This window comes from Lithobates pipiens, unplaced genomic scaffold (genome assembly GCF_037356315.1).
Source record: "Lithobates pipiens isolate NorthernLeopardFrog02 unplaced genomic scaffold, aLitPip1_a1.2 Scaffold_35, whole genome shotgun sequence".
In the NCBI taxonomy this organism is placed as follows: domain Eukaryota; kingdom Metazoa; phylum Chordata; class Amphibia; order Anura; family Ranidae; genus Lithobates; species Lithobates pipiens.
In genome coordinates this window covers 17,298,150-17,310,238 of record NW_027507811.1, presented here as the reverse complement: position 1 = coordinate 17,310,238, position 12,089 = coordinate 17,298,150, and the positions used below count along the sequence as shown (strand labels likewise).

General features: G+C 41.6%; 1 protein-coding gene across 1 annotated transcript in view; it reads left to right on the top strand.

The window, feature by feature from the left end:
* The first annotated feature begins 1,141 nt into the window (after positions 1-1,141).
* LOC143955398 (uncharacterized) overlaps positions 1,142-12,089 on the top strand; it is a 95,313-nt gene continuing 84,365 nt past the window's right edge. The window contains exons 1-5 of the mRNA XM_077465453.1: positions 1,142-1,260; positions 1,377-1,465; positions 1,569-1,622; positions 4,755-4,904; positions 5,149-5,287. Coding sequence (XP_077321579.1) covers positions 1,176-1,260; positions 1,377-1,465; positions 1,569-1,622; positions 4,755-4,904; positions 5,149-5,287 — 517 coding nt within the window. The 5' untranslated portion in view covers positions 1,142-1,175. The remainder of the gene's footprint in view (positions 1,261-1,376; positions 1,466-1,568; positions 1,623-4,754; positions 4,905-5,148; positions 5,288-12,089) is intronic.

Below are 12,089 nucleotides of genomic sequence, written 5' to 3'. Positions count from 1 at the left end.
GAGGTGAGTTGGGAGGAAGTAGAGAGGAGACATTGCTGGAACTGGCAGCAGAGGAGGTAATAAAGATATAATTTTATATTTACACCCAGTAACCCCCCGTCATGTCCGTCCTCTTCCTCCATAGTCACTGTGATGTCTTTTATCTCCAGCAGATGATGATACACACATATATAGAGTATTATAATGGTGTATAGAACCATTTATCCAACTGTCCATCCAGAGCCTCTGGTTTATAGACCGGATACATCCTAAATATATAGCCATTTATCCAACTGTCCATCCAGAGCCTCTGGTTTATAGACCGGATACATCCTAAATATAGAACCATTTATCCAACTGTCCATCCAGAGCCTCTGGTTTATAGACCGGATACATCCTAAATATAGAACCATTTATCCAACTGTCCATTAATAACAGCCTTTTTAAACTTTTCAACACAGAGGAACCCTTGAAATAGTTCTCCGGTCTCAGGGAACCCCTGCTAAAAATTAGAAATCTACAACTCATGATACATTAGTGTGATGGTCAGTGGGAAGAATGGTCCTTACACTTGTGGTCATTGGGAAGAATTACCTCCTTACAGATAGCTAAAAAGATCAATGGTGTCAGTGGGAACTTATCTGAGAGGCAGAAATGGCCCAATGCTGAAGGAACCCCTAGCAACTCCTGGAGGAACCCTGGTTGAGAATTACTGATCCAGAGCCTCTGGTTTATAGACCAGATGCATCCTAAATATAGAGCCATTTATCCAACTGTCCATCCAGAGCCTCTAGTTTATAGACCGGATACATCCTAAATATAGAACAAGGGTGACATCAATGTGTACAGTACATGCCGTGTCCAGTGACACTAATAGGACGGGGCTCACAATATAGACATTCCCGACCACTGTGATCACAGAGCAATGTCATGTCTACAGATCCTCCATCATACATGGTCAGCACTATATAGTAAACATGTATGGGCCTCTATATAATACAGTATTTATCAGGTAATAGCCCTCATAAAAGCTCACTTGGAGCCAAATGTTTGTTTGTTACTTTTAGATTTAGACTGGAAGAGTTAGACCAACGGTCAGATCCTTGTAACAGACAAGGGATGTGTCTGGATGGTGACTGTATCATTGTGTGTGTCAGGTTCCTATAAGGTGTCAGGATGTCACTGTCTATTTCTCCATGGAGGAGTGGGAGTATTTAGAAGGACATAGGGATCTCTACAAGGACGTCATGATGGACAATCAGCCGCCCCTCACATCACCGGGTAAGAGGAGACTTTATTGTAAAGGAGAGAGCAGTACGGAGGCTCCACCTAGATCCCCCATCATCTGATAAACACATAGAAACAATGTATTCAGTCAGTGTGTGTGTTTCCTACAGATGGATCCAGTAGTGGGAACCCACCAGAGAGATGTCCCCGTCCTCTGTATTCCACACAGGAAGGTCACACCATCCCCCACCATCATCAGGTAGGTGGGACAGAGCATGTAGACCTAGAAATATATTTTAAGCTACGAGATAATATTCTTTTATATGGTATTATAAATGTACTGTGTCGTCTTTGGGGTTTAGGAAGAAGAACGGAAAGAAATCAATGTTGGGGTTAAAGAGGAAGAAGAAGAAATGGTGAGTGGAGATCATGAGTCTAGGGAAAAGGGTTGCCCCCTGTATTCACGGTATTTCACACAGGGAGATCCCAACACCTCTCACCATCTTCAGGTAGATTGGACCGAATATGTAGACCTAAAAAAAAAAGATTTTTGACTTTCCTTGAAGAACATCACAGGACGTAGATCTTAGTTTTAGGTCACGGGTTATGAAGCTACCTAAAAATAATTGGGCAATGTCAACCGATGATGTAAGGACCCTAGCATAACCTCTGCCACTCCTATCAAGCCTCCGTTTCGTAACAAGCTGTGATGTACTCCAAGAAATCGACATTAAGGCTAGGTTCACACTATTGCGATGCGGGAACGCCGCGAATCCGCGGCGTTTTCCCGCATCGCTCACCTCCCGCCGGCAGTTCACACTGCCCTATGCGGACGGCTGGGGGTGTCAATGTTATGTTAATGACACCCCCAGATCCGTCGGCATATCGCAGTGCGATCTGCCGACTCGCACAGGAATCGGATCGCATGGTGTGAACCCCCATGCGATCCGATTCCGTTGCGGACCCAAAAAAGGGTCCTGTGCGAGTTTGCTGCGGGACAGCTGCGAGTTCAGCCATACTATCTGTATGGCTGAACTCGCAGTGCTACGGAGATCGGATGTGATTTGCTGTGCGAATCACATCCGGATCTCCCCCCGCAGCAGTGTGAACCCAGCCTAAAGGTAAGTCCTGAGTACATAACAGGACACAGGATCTCAGTCTTAGATCATGGAATTTACAAAAGCAGGGGGTGGGCAACATGGAAAAAAAAATTTGACAGGCCCGTGTAATATTGGGTCAAAAGAGGGTTTTTATAAAATTCAGGGAGCAGCTTAAATCGCCTTATGCCCAACATTAAAATGGAACAAGAACTAAACATCCACCAGGTAAAACTTAACAAAAAAGACAGCAGCCTTGCAGATCTGGGATGCAGATGCCCGATGCTGAAAAGCCCATAAAAAGCACTAACAGATTCGGTAGAGTGGGCCTTTACAGGGAATGGTAGAACCATATCCTTTAGACTATAGGCTTGAATGATGACTGGTCCAATCCACCTGGCAATAGTGGAACGAGAGGCAGAAAGTCTCTTACGGTGACTCTCAGAAATGACAAAGGGAGAATCGGACTGTGCCACCTCCAGACAGTAGAGAAAAATGTCCTTGAAATGTTTTGGAGCAAGACATAAGCTAGGCAGGGGCGGACTGACCATTGGTCCACTCGGGCACTGCCCGAGGGCCCCCCGAGCCACTAGGGGGCCCCATCAGGGTTGCCAGCCTCAGTAAAACCAGGGACAGTATGTAAAAATCTGTGTTTTTTTTTTTTTTACATCTGTCTCTGAAATGTCCCTTATCGACATCCTTTTGGTCTAAAAATCCTGAGATTATAACTGCCCCACCTCTCCAGTACCTTCTCAGTCAATAGAAACATGTCTGTGTGTACTGTGTGATTGTATACTGTCTGTGTGTGTGTGTGTGTATACTGTGTGGCCCCATAATCTCGGATTGGTCGGGGGCCCCATGAGTTGTCAGTCCGCCCCTGAAGGTAGGAATAAAAAATTTACTGGTTAAGTTGGAAGGCGGGAACCACGTTGGTGTCAGGACCTGGATCACCTACCGGAGGCACGTTGCTTCCCAGAGGGTAAATTTGTAACTCCAGTGTCCTCCAGCAGGTGTCTCCCAGCAGGCAGCAGATCCCAGTAATCAGCTCCACCTGATGCTGGCTGCTGGGAGGGTATTTAGTCCCTCACCTGCTGTTACACCTTGCTCCAGGTTTTTGCTTTCTGCCAGGAACTGCCAGCCATTTATCCTGTGCCTGCTCTTTGACCGTAATCAAACCGTACTGCTTGACTTGTACTCATGCCCTGAACCCTGCTGCCTTGCTCCTATTTCCCTTTGTCTCTAAACAAACACTTTTTGTCCCCCCTTTGCTATATTTTCCCTGCACCTCCAGTTTTACCCTGCTTTCCTGTGTTCCTCATTTATACGAGGGGGTTCCTCATTTATACGAGGGGTCTTCAAAAGGTTTCTGCACTTTTTCAGATTTAACAGGAACTTAAAAAAACGTTTTTAAGAACCCTCATATAGCGTTGGTTTGATAGTTAGAACTTCTGTTATTCTGTTTTAAGTCATTTAGTTAGGTATTTTGTCACTGGGGTTTTGGTTTGCTCAGATTTGGCCATCCCTGCTGCTGATTCCTGACATTTGGGGAGAAAGGAGGTCCTAGATGTTAAACAACTTTATCCCTGTGTAACGCTAGGATGGGCTCTTTACAGGGTGACTCCAGGAGCTCAGACCTACCTCGCAGAGGTAAAAGAAATGAGAAAGCAACCTTGTAAGAGAGAGTAGACAGGGGAACGTGCCTGATAGGTTCAAATGGTGGTTTCTGAAGGTCATACAAACCCATGATGAGATTCCACAATGTCGTGGGGGGCAGTTTACAAGGGGAGAAATGTCTACAACACCCTGGACAAAGGCTTTCACTAATGCCGCGTACACACGATCAGAAGTCCGGCGTACTTAGTCCCCCGAAATGCATTTCAGCGGACAATTCGATCGTGTGTGGGCTTCAGCGGACTTTTCCAGCGTGAAGTCCGGCGGACTAAGAAAGTATTTTTGCACTCCAATCTTTCCGCCGGACTTGGGTTTCAGCGGACAATACGTTCGTCAGTATGCTAGTCCGGCGGAATAAGAACGACGCATGCTCAGAAGCAAGTACGAAAAAGGAAGCTATTGGCTACTGGCTATTGAACTTCCTTTTTCTAGTCCCCGTCGTACGTGCTGTACGTCATCGCGCTAGCAAACGCCGGACTTTCTGTGTGTCCGTGTGTGGCCAAGTCCGTTCGGTAGAAAGTCCGCCGGATTATCCGTCGGATTGTATGGCGGACTAAGTACGCCGGACGATTCGCTCGTGTGTACACGGCATTAGAAGTGAGAGACGAGCCATCTTTGGAAAAGAATGGCCAGGGCCAAGATTAGACCCTTAATGTTACACAAAACCAAATGGTTATTCAAATCGGATTGGAGGAAAGATATGATTTGTCCTACAGCGTACCTTCTATGTAATATCTGGTTTAGTTTTTTAAAATGTATTCTGTCATCATTGGGCTTTAGAGTGAAGAACTGAAAGACATCAAAGCTGAGGTAAAAGAGGAAGAAGAAGAGAGGTTGGTGAGTGGAGATCAGCAGTCTATGGAGGAGGGAGGTCCTCTGTATTCCCGGGATTCCACACAGGAAGATCACATCTATACAGAGAACGATCAGGTAGATGAGGCTGGACGAAAAAGTCTTCAAAATAATTCTATGAGATACAATTCTCATGTAATCTCTTATTGGCAGTACTGATTCTAGATGCTATACCTTATCAACGTTGGGGTTTAGGGTGAAGAACTGAAAGACATCAGACTGAGCAGGAAGCCCTAAGATGTCTTCTAAATTACGAGACAACGTTATTTTTATTTTTTGTAAGTTCCTTTTTACTAAATATTCTATCATCTTTGGGGTTCAGGGTGAAGAATTTAAAGACATCAAAGCTGAGGATAAAGAAGAAGAAGAGAGGTTGGTGAGTGGAGATCAGCAGTCTATGGAGGAGGGGGAGATGATTATGGAAAGTAAACGGGAGGAATCTTCTCTACATGAGGACACAAGTAAGTCATAACCTCTAAAAGCAGAAACAGTTCACATTTTCATTTTACTTCTATAAGTATAAAGTGTGTATTTAAAATATAATATTTGTCCATCCAGTTCACCTAAAAACAGGTAAAAAAAAAAAAAAATTGCAAGAGGCAATTTATCCCGAGGAAATGGGTGCTAATGGGGGAACTGCCCAAACCTGGATATGGAACAGCTTGTCGGCCAATTGTCCAAATACTTTTGAAAGGAAGGGTCCTACATAATTAGTTTGGTCCTTCCTAAACCATTCACCAAATCTGGATATAAATATCCTCAAATTACAGCTGACAGTCTGTTCAACAGACCAGATATAACTGTATTTATATTCTCTGACCGTGTTCTGTAGCTTTACATACATTAAGTATTACGTGTGGTCCTTTGGTGACGTTAGGCCCTTTATACCTAGTAAGTTGACCATTATTCCTGTACACCATCAGAAAGGTCCATCACTGTTGTCCCGTTTTCAAGAAATGAGGTGAAGGAAGCTCCATCTCTAATGTTCTGTTTCCAAGAAATTAGGTGAAGGTCCATCTCTAATGTTCTGTTTCCAACAAATGAAGTGAAAGTCCATCTCTAATGTTCTGTTTCAAAAAAATTAGGTGAAGGTCCATCTCTAATGTTCTGTTTCCAAGAAATTAGGTGAAGGTCCATCTCTAATGTTCTGTTTCAAAAAAAATAGGTGAAGGTCCACCTCTAATGTTCTGTTTCCAAGAAATGAAGTGAAGGTCCATCTCTAATGTTCTGTTTCCAGGAAATTAGGTGAAGGTCCATCTCTAATGTTCTGTTTCCAACAAATGAAGTGAAAGTCCATCTCTAATGTTCTGTTTCAAAAAAATTAGGTGAAGGTCCATCTCTAATGTTCTGTTTCCAAGAAATTAGGTGAAGGTCCATCTCTAATGTTCTGTTTCAAAAAAAATAGGTGAAGGTCCACCTCTAATGTTCTGTTTCCAAGAAATGAAGTGAAGGTCCATCTCTAATGTTCTGTTTCAAAAAAAATAGGTGAAGGTCCACCTCTAATGTTCTGTTTCCAAAAAATTAGGCGAAGGTCCATCTCTAATGTTCTTTTTCCAAGAAATGACGAAGGTCCATCTCTAATGTTCTGTTTCCAAGAAATTAGGTGAAGGTCCATCTCTAATGTTCTGTTTCCAAGAAATTAGGTGAAGGTCCATCTCTAATGTTCTGTTTCCAAGAAATGACGAAGGTCCATCTCTAATGTTCTGTTTCCAGGAAATGAGGTGAAGGTCCATCTCTAATGTTCTGTTTCCATGAAATGAGGTGAAGGTCCATCTTTAATGTTCTGTTTCCAAGAAATTAAGTGAAGGTCCATCTCTAATGTTCTGTTTCCAAGACATGAGATGAAGGAAGGTCCATCTCTAATGTTCTGTTTCCAAGAAATTAAGTAGAAGAAGGTCCATCTCTAGTGTTCTGTTTCCAAGACATGAGGTGAAGGAAGGTCCATCTCTAATGTTCTGTTTCCAAGAAATGAAGTAGAAGAAGGTCCATCTCTAGTGAACAGAAATTAAGTGAAGGGCCAGCTCTAATGTTCTGTTACCAAGAAATTAGGCGAAGGTCCATCTCTAATGTTCTGTTTCCACAAAATGAGGTGAAGGTCCATTTCTAATGTTCTGTTTCCAAGAAATTAAGTGAAGGTCCATCTCTAATGTTCTGTTTCCAAGAAATTAGGTGAAAGTCTACCTCTAATGTTCTGTTTCCAAGAAATGAAGTGAAGGTCCACCTCTAATGGTCTGTTTCCAACAAATGAAGTGAAGGTCCATCTCTAATGTTCTGTTTCGACGAAATGAGGTGAAGGTCCATCTCTAATGTTCTGTTTCCAAGAAATGAAGTGAAGGTCCATCTCTAATGTTCTGTTTCCAAGAAATTAGGTGAAGGTCCATCTCTTATGTTCTGTTTCCAAGAAATGAGATGAAGGTCCATCTTCATAGGACGTGTTTCCAAAACATTAAGGAAGGTCCATCTCTAGTGTTCTGTTTCCAAGAAATGAAGTGAAGGTCCATCTCTAATGTTCTGTTTCCAAGAAATGAAGTAGAAGAAGGTCCATCTCTAGTGAACAGAAATTAAGTGAAGGGCCATCTCTAATGTTCTGTTACCAAGAAATTAGGTGAAGGTCCATCTCTAATGTTCTGTTTCCAGGAAATTAGGTGAAGGTCCATCTCTAATGTTCTGTTTCCACGAAATGAGGTGAAGGTCCATCTCTAATGTTCTGTTTCCAAGACATGAGGTGAAGGAAGGTCCATCTCTAATGTTCTGTTTCCAAGAAATGAAGTAGAAGAAGGTCCATCTCTAGTGTTCTGTTTCCAAGACATGAGGTGAAGGAAGGTCCATCTCTAATGTTCTGTTTCCAAGAAATTAAGTAGAAGAAGGTCCATCTCTAGTGAACAGAGATTAAGTGAAGGTCCATCTCTAATGTTCTGTTTCCAGGAAATTAGGTGAAGGTCCATCTCTAATGTTCTGTTTCCAAGAAATGAAGTGAAGGTTCATCTCTAATGTTCTGTTTCAAAAAAATTAGGTGAAGGTCCATCTCTAATGTTCTGTTTCCAAGAAATGAAGTGAAGGTTCATCTCTAATGTTCTGTTTCAAAAAAATTAGGTGAAGGTCCATCTCTAATGTTCTGTTTCCAAGAAATGAAGTAGAAGAAGGTCCATCTCTAGTGAACAGAAATTAAGTGAAGGGCCATTTCTAATGTTCTGTTACCAAGAAATTAGGCAAAGGTCCATCTCTAATGTTCTGTTTCCACGAAATGAGGTGAAGGTCCATCTCTAATGTTCTGTTTCCAAGAAATGAAGTGAAGGTCTACCTCTAATGTTCCGTTTCCAAGAAATTAGGTGAAGGTCCATCTCTAATGTTCTGTTTCCATGAAATGAGGTGAAGGTCCACCTCTAATGGTCTGTTTCCAACAAATGAAGTGAAGGTCCATCTCTAATGTTCTGTTTCCAAGAAATTAGGTGAAGGTCTACCTCTAATGTTCCGTTTCCAAGAAATTAGGTGAAGGTCCATCTCTTATGTTCTGTTTCCAAGAAATGAGATGAAGGTCCATCTTCATCGGACGTGTTTCCAAAACATTAAGGAAGGTCCATCTCTAGTGTTCTGTTTCCAAGAAATGAAGTGAAGGTCCATCTCTAATGTTCTGTTTCCAAGACATGAAGTAGAAGAAGGTCCATCTCTAGTAAACAGAAATTAAGTGAAGGGCCATCTCTAATGTTCTGTTTCCAGGAAATTAGGTGAAGGTCCATCTCTAATGTTCTGTTTCCACGAAATGAAGTGAAGGTCCATCTTTAATGTTCTGTTTCCAAGAAATTAGGTGAAGGTCTACCTCTAATGTTCCGTTTCCAAGAAATTAGGTGAAGGTCCATCTCTAATGTTCTGTTTCCAAGAAATGAAGTGAAGGTCCACCTCTAATGTTCTGTTTCCAACAAATGAAGTGAAGGTCCATCTCTAATGTTCTGTTTCCAAGAAATTAGGTGAAGGTCCATCTCTAATGTTCTGTTTCCACGAAATGAGGTGAAGGTCCATCTCTAATGTTCTGTTTCCACGAAATGAGGTGAAGGTCCATCTCTAATGTTCTGTTTCCAAGACATGAGGTGAAGGAAGGTCCATCTCTAATGTTCTGTTTCCAAGAAATGAAGTAGAAGAAGGTCCATCTCTAGTGAACAGAAATTAAGTGAAGGGCCATCTCTAATGTTCTGTTACCAAGAAATTAGGTGAAGGTCTACCTCTAATGTTCCGTTTCCAAGAAATTGGGTGAAGGAAGGTCCATCTCTAATGTTCTGTTTCCAAGAAATGAAGTGAAGGTCCACCTCTAATGGTCTGTTTCCAACAAATGAAGTGAAGGTCCATCTCTAATGTTCTGTTTCCACAAAATGAGGTGAAGGTCCATCTCTAATGTTCTGTTTCCACAAAATGAGGTGAAGGTCCATCTCTAATGTTCTGTTTCCAAGAAATTAGGTGAAGGTCCATCTCTTATGTTCTGTTTCCAAGAAATGAGATGAAGGTCCATCTTCATCGGACGTGTTTCCAAAACATTAGGGAAGGTCCATCTCTAGTGTTCTGTTTCCAAGAAATGAAGTGAAGGTCCATCTCTAGTGTTCTGTTTCCAAGAAATGAAGTGAAGGTCCATCTCTAATGTTCTGTTTCCAAGAAATGAAGTAGAAGAAGGTCCATCTCTAGTGAACAGAAATTAAGTGAAGGGCCATCTCTAATGTTCTGTTACCAAGAAATTAGGCGAAGGTCCATCTTTAATGTTCTGTTTCCACGAAATGAGGTGAAGGTCCATCTCTAATGTTCTGTTTCCAAGAAATGAAGTGAAGGTCCACCTCTAATGGTCTGTTTCCAACAAATTAAGTGAAGGTCCATCTCTAATGTTCTGTTTCCACGAAATGAGGTGAAGGTCCATCTCTAATGTTCTGTTTCCAAGAAATGAAGTGAAGGTCCATCTCTAATGTTCTGTTTCCACAAAATGAGGTGAAGGTCCATCTCTAATGTTCTGTTTCCAAGAAATTAGGTGAAGGTCTACCTCTAATGTTCTGTTTCCAAGAAATGAGATGAAGGTCCATCTTCATCGGACGTGTTTCCAAAACATTAGGGAAGGTCCATCTCTAGTGTTCTGTTTCCAAGAAATGAAGTGAAGGTCCATCTCTAATGTTCTGTTTCCAAGAAATGAAGTAGAAGAAGGTCCATCTCTAGTGAACAGAAATTAAGTGAAGGGCCATCTCTAATGTTCTGTTACCAAGAAATTAGGTGAAGGTCCATCTCTAATGTTCTGTTTCCAGGAAATTAGGTGAAGGTCCATCTCTAATGTTCTGTTTCCAAGAAATTAAGTGAAGGTCCATCTCTAATGTTCTGTTTCCACGAAATGAGGTGAAGGTCCATCTCTAATGTTCTGTTTCCAAGAAATGAAGTGAAGGTCCATCTCTAATGTTCTGTTTCCAAGAAATTAGGTGAAGGTCTACCTCTAATGTTCCGTTTCCAAGAAATTAGGTGAAGGTCCATCTCTAATGTTCTGTTTCCAACAAATGAAGTGAAGGTCCATCTCTAATGTTCTGTTTCCACGAAATGAGGTGAAGGTCCATCTCTAATGTTCTGTTTCCAAGACATGAGGTGAAGGAAGGTCCATCTCTAATGTTCTGTTTCCAAGAAATGAAGTGAAGGTCCACCTCTAATGGTCTGTTTCCAACAAATGAAGTGAAGGTCCATCTCTAATGTTCTGTTTCCACGAAATGAGGTGAAGGAAGGTCCATCTCTAATGTTCTGTTTCCAAGAAATGAAGTAGAAGAAGGTCCATCTCTAGTGAACAGAAATTAAGTGAAGGGCCATCTCTAATGTTCTGTTACCAAGAAATTAGGCGAAGGTCCATCTTTAATATTCTGTTTCCACGAAATGAGGTGAAGGTCCATCTCTAATGTTCTGTTTCCAAGAAATGAAGTGAAGGTCCATCTCTAATGTTCTGTTTCCAAGAAATTAGGTGAAGGTCCATCTCGAATGTTCTGTTTCCAACAAATGAAGTGAAGGTCCATCTCTAATGTTCTGTTTCCACGAAATGAGGTGAAGGTCCATCTCGAATGTTCTGTTTCCAACAAATGAAGTGAAGGTCCATCTCTAATGTTCTGTTTCCATGAAATGAGGTGAAGGTCCACCTCTAATGTTCTGTTTCCAACAAATGAAGTGAAGGTCCATCTCTAGTGTTCTGTATCCACGAAATGAGGTGAAGGTCCATCTCTAATGTTCTGTTTCCACAAAATGAGGTTAAGGTCCATCTCTAATGTTCTGTTTCCAAGAAATTAGGTGAAGGTCCATCTTCATTGGACGTGTTTCCAAAACATTAGGGAAGGTCCATCTCTAATGTTCTGTTACCAAGAAATGAGGTGAAGGTCTCTCTCTAATGTTCTTTTTCCAAGAAATGAAGTAAAGGTCCATCTCTAATGTTCTGTTTCCACAAAATGAGGTGAAGGTCCATCTTCATCGGACGTGTTTCCAAAACATTAGGGAAGGTCTCTCTCTAATGTTCTTTTTCCAAGAAATAAGGTAGAGGAAGGTCAATCTTTTTTCTCCACCAAAACAATGTCATCCTCTATGGTTTAGTGGTATTTTATCCTTTTATTGGTATTATATTTATATTTTTATGTCATGATTGCACCCAGTTCCATGACAGATCTGTAAAACTCTTTGATGATCAGCACATGATTTCTGAAGGTAATCCATAAAAGTATACTTATGAAATTATATTTTTCCCAACAGATGGAGGCGGAGCTTGGAATATCTCCGAGGGACATCCTATTTTATCTTCAGATTACGACATTGAACCATACCTGCCAGGAGATAATCTCCGTACTCAGAATATACAGAGACCAATGGCGTCCTCTGATAGATCACATATTGTAACCTCAAATATGTATCCAAGTTTGGGAAGGTCAACAGATCCTTCTAATCCCGGAGAATCTTCCTTAAGCCATCAAGGCGTCTACACCGGAGAGAGTTCAATGTCATGTTCAGAGTGCGGGAAATCTTTCACTCATAAAGGAGACCTTGCTAAACATCAGAGAATTCACACGGTTAAGCGTCCTTATCCATGTTCAGAGTGTGGGAAATCTTTCACTCGTAAAAAAAACCTAAATGCACACCAGAAAACTCACACAGGTGAGCGTCCCTATTCATGTTCAGAGTGCGGGAAATCTTTCATTCACAAAGGAAACCTTGCTAATCATCAGAGAACTCACACGGGCGAGCGTCCTTATTCATGTTTAGAGTGCGGAAAATCTTTCA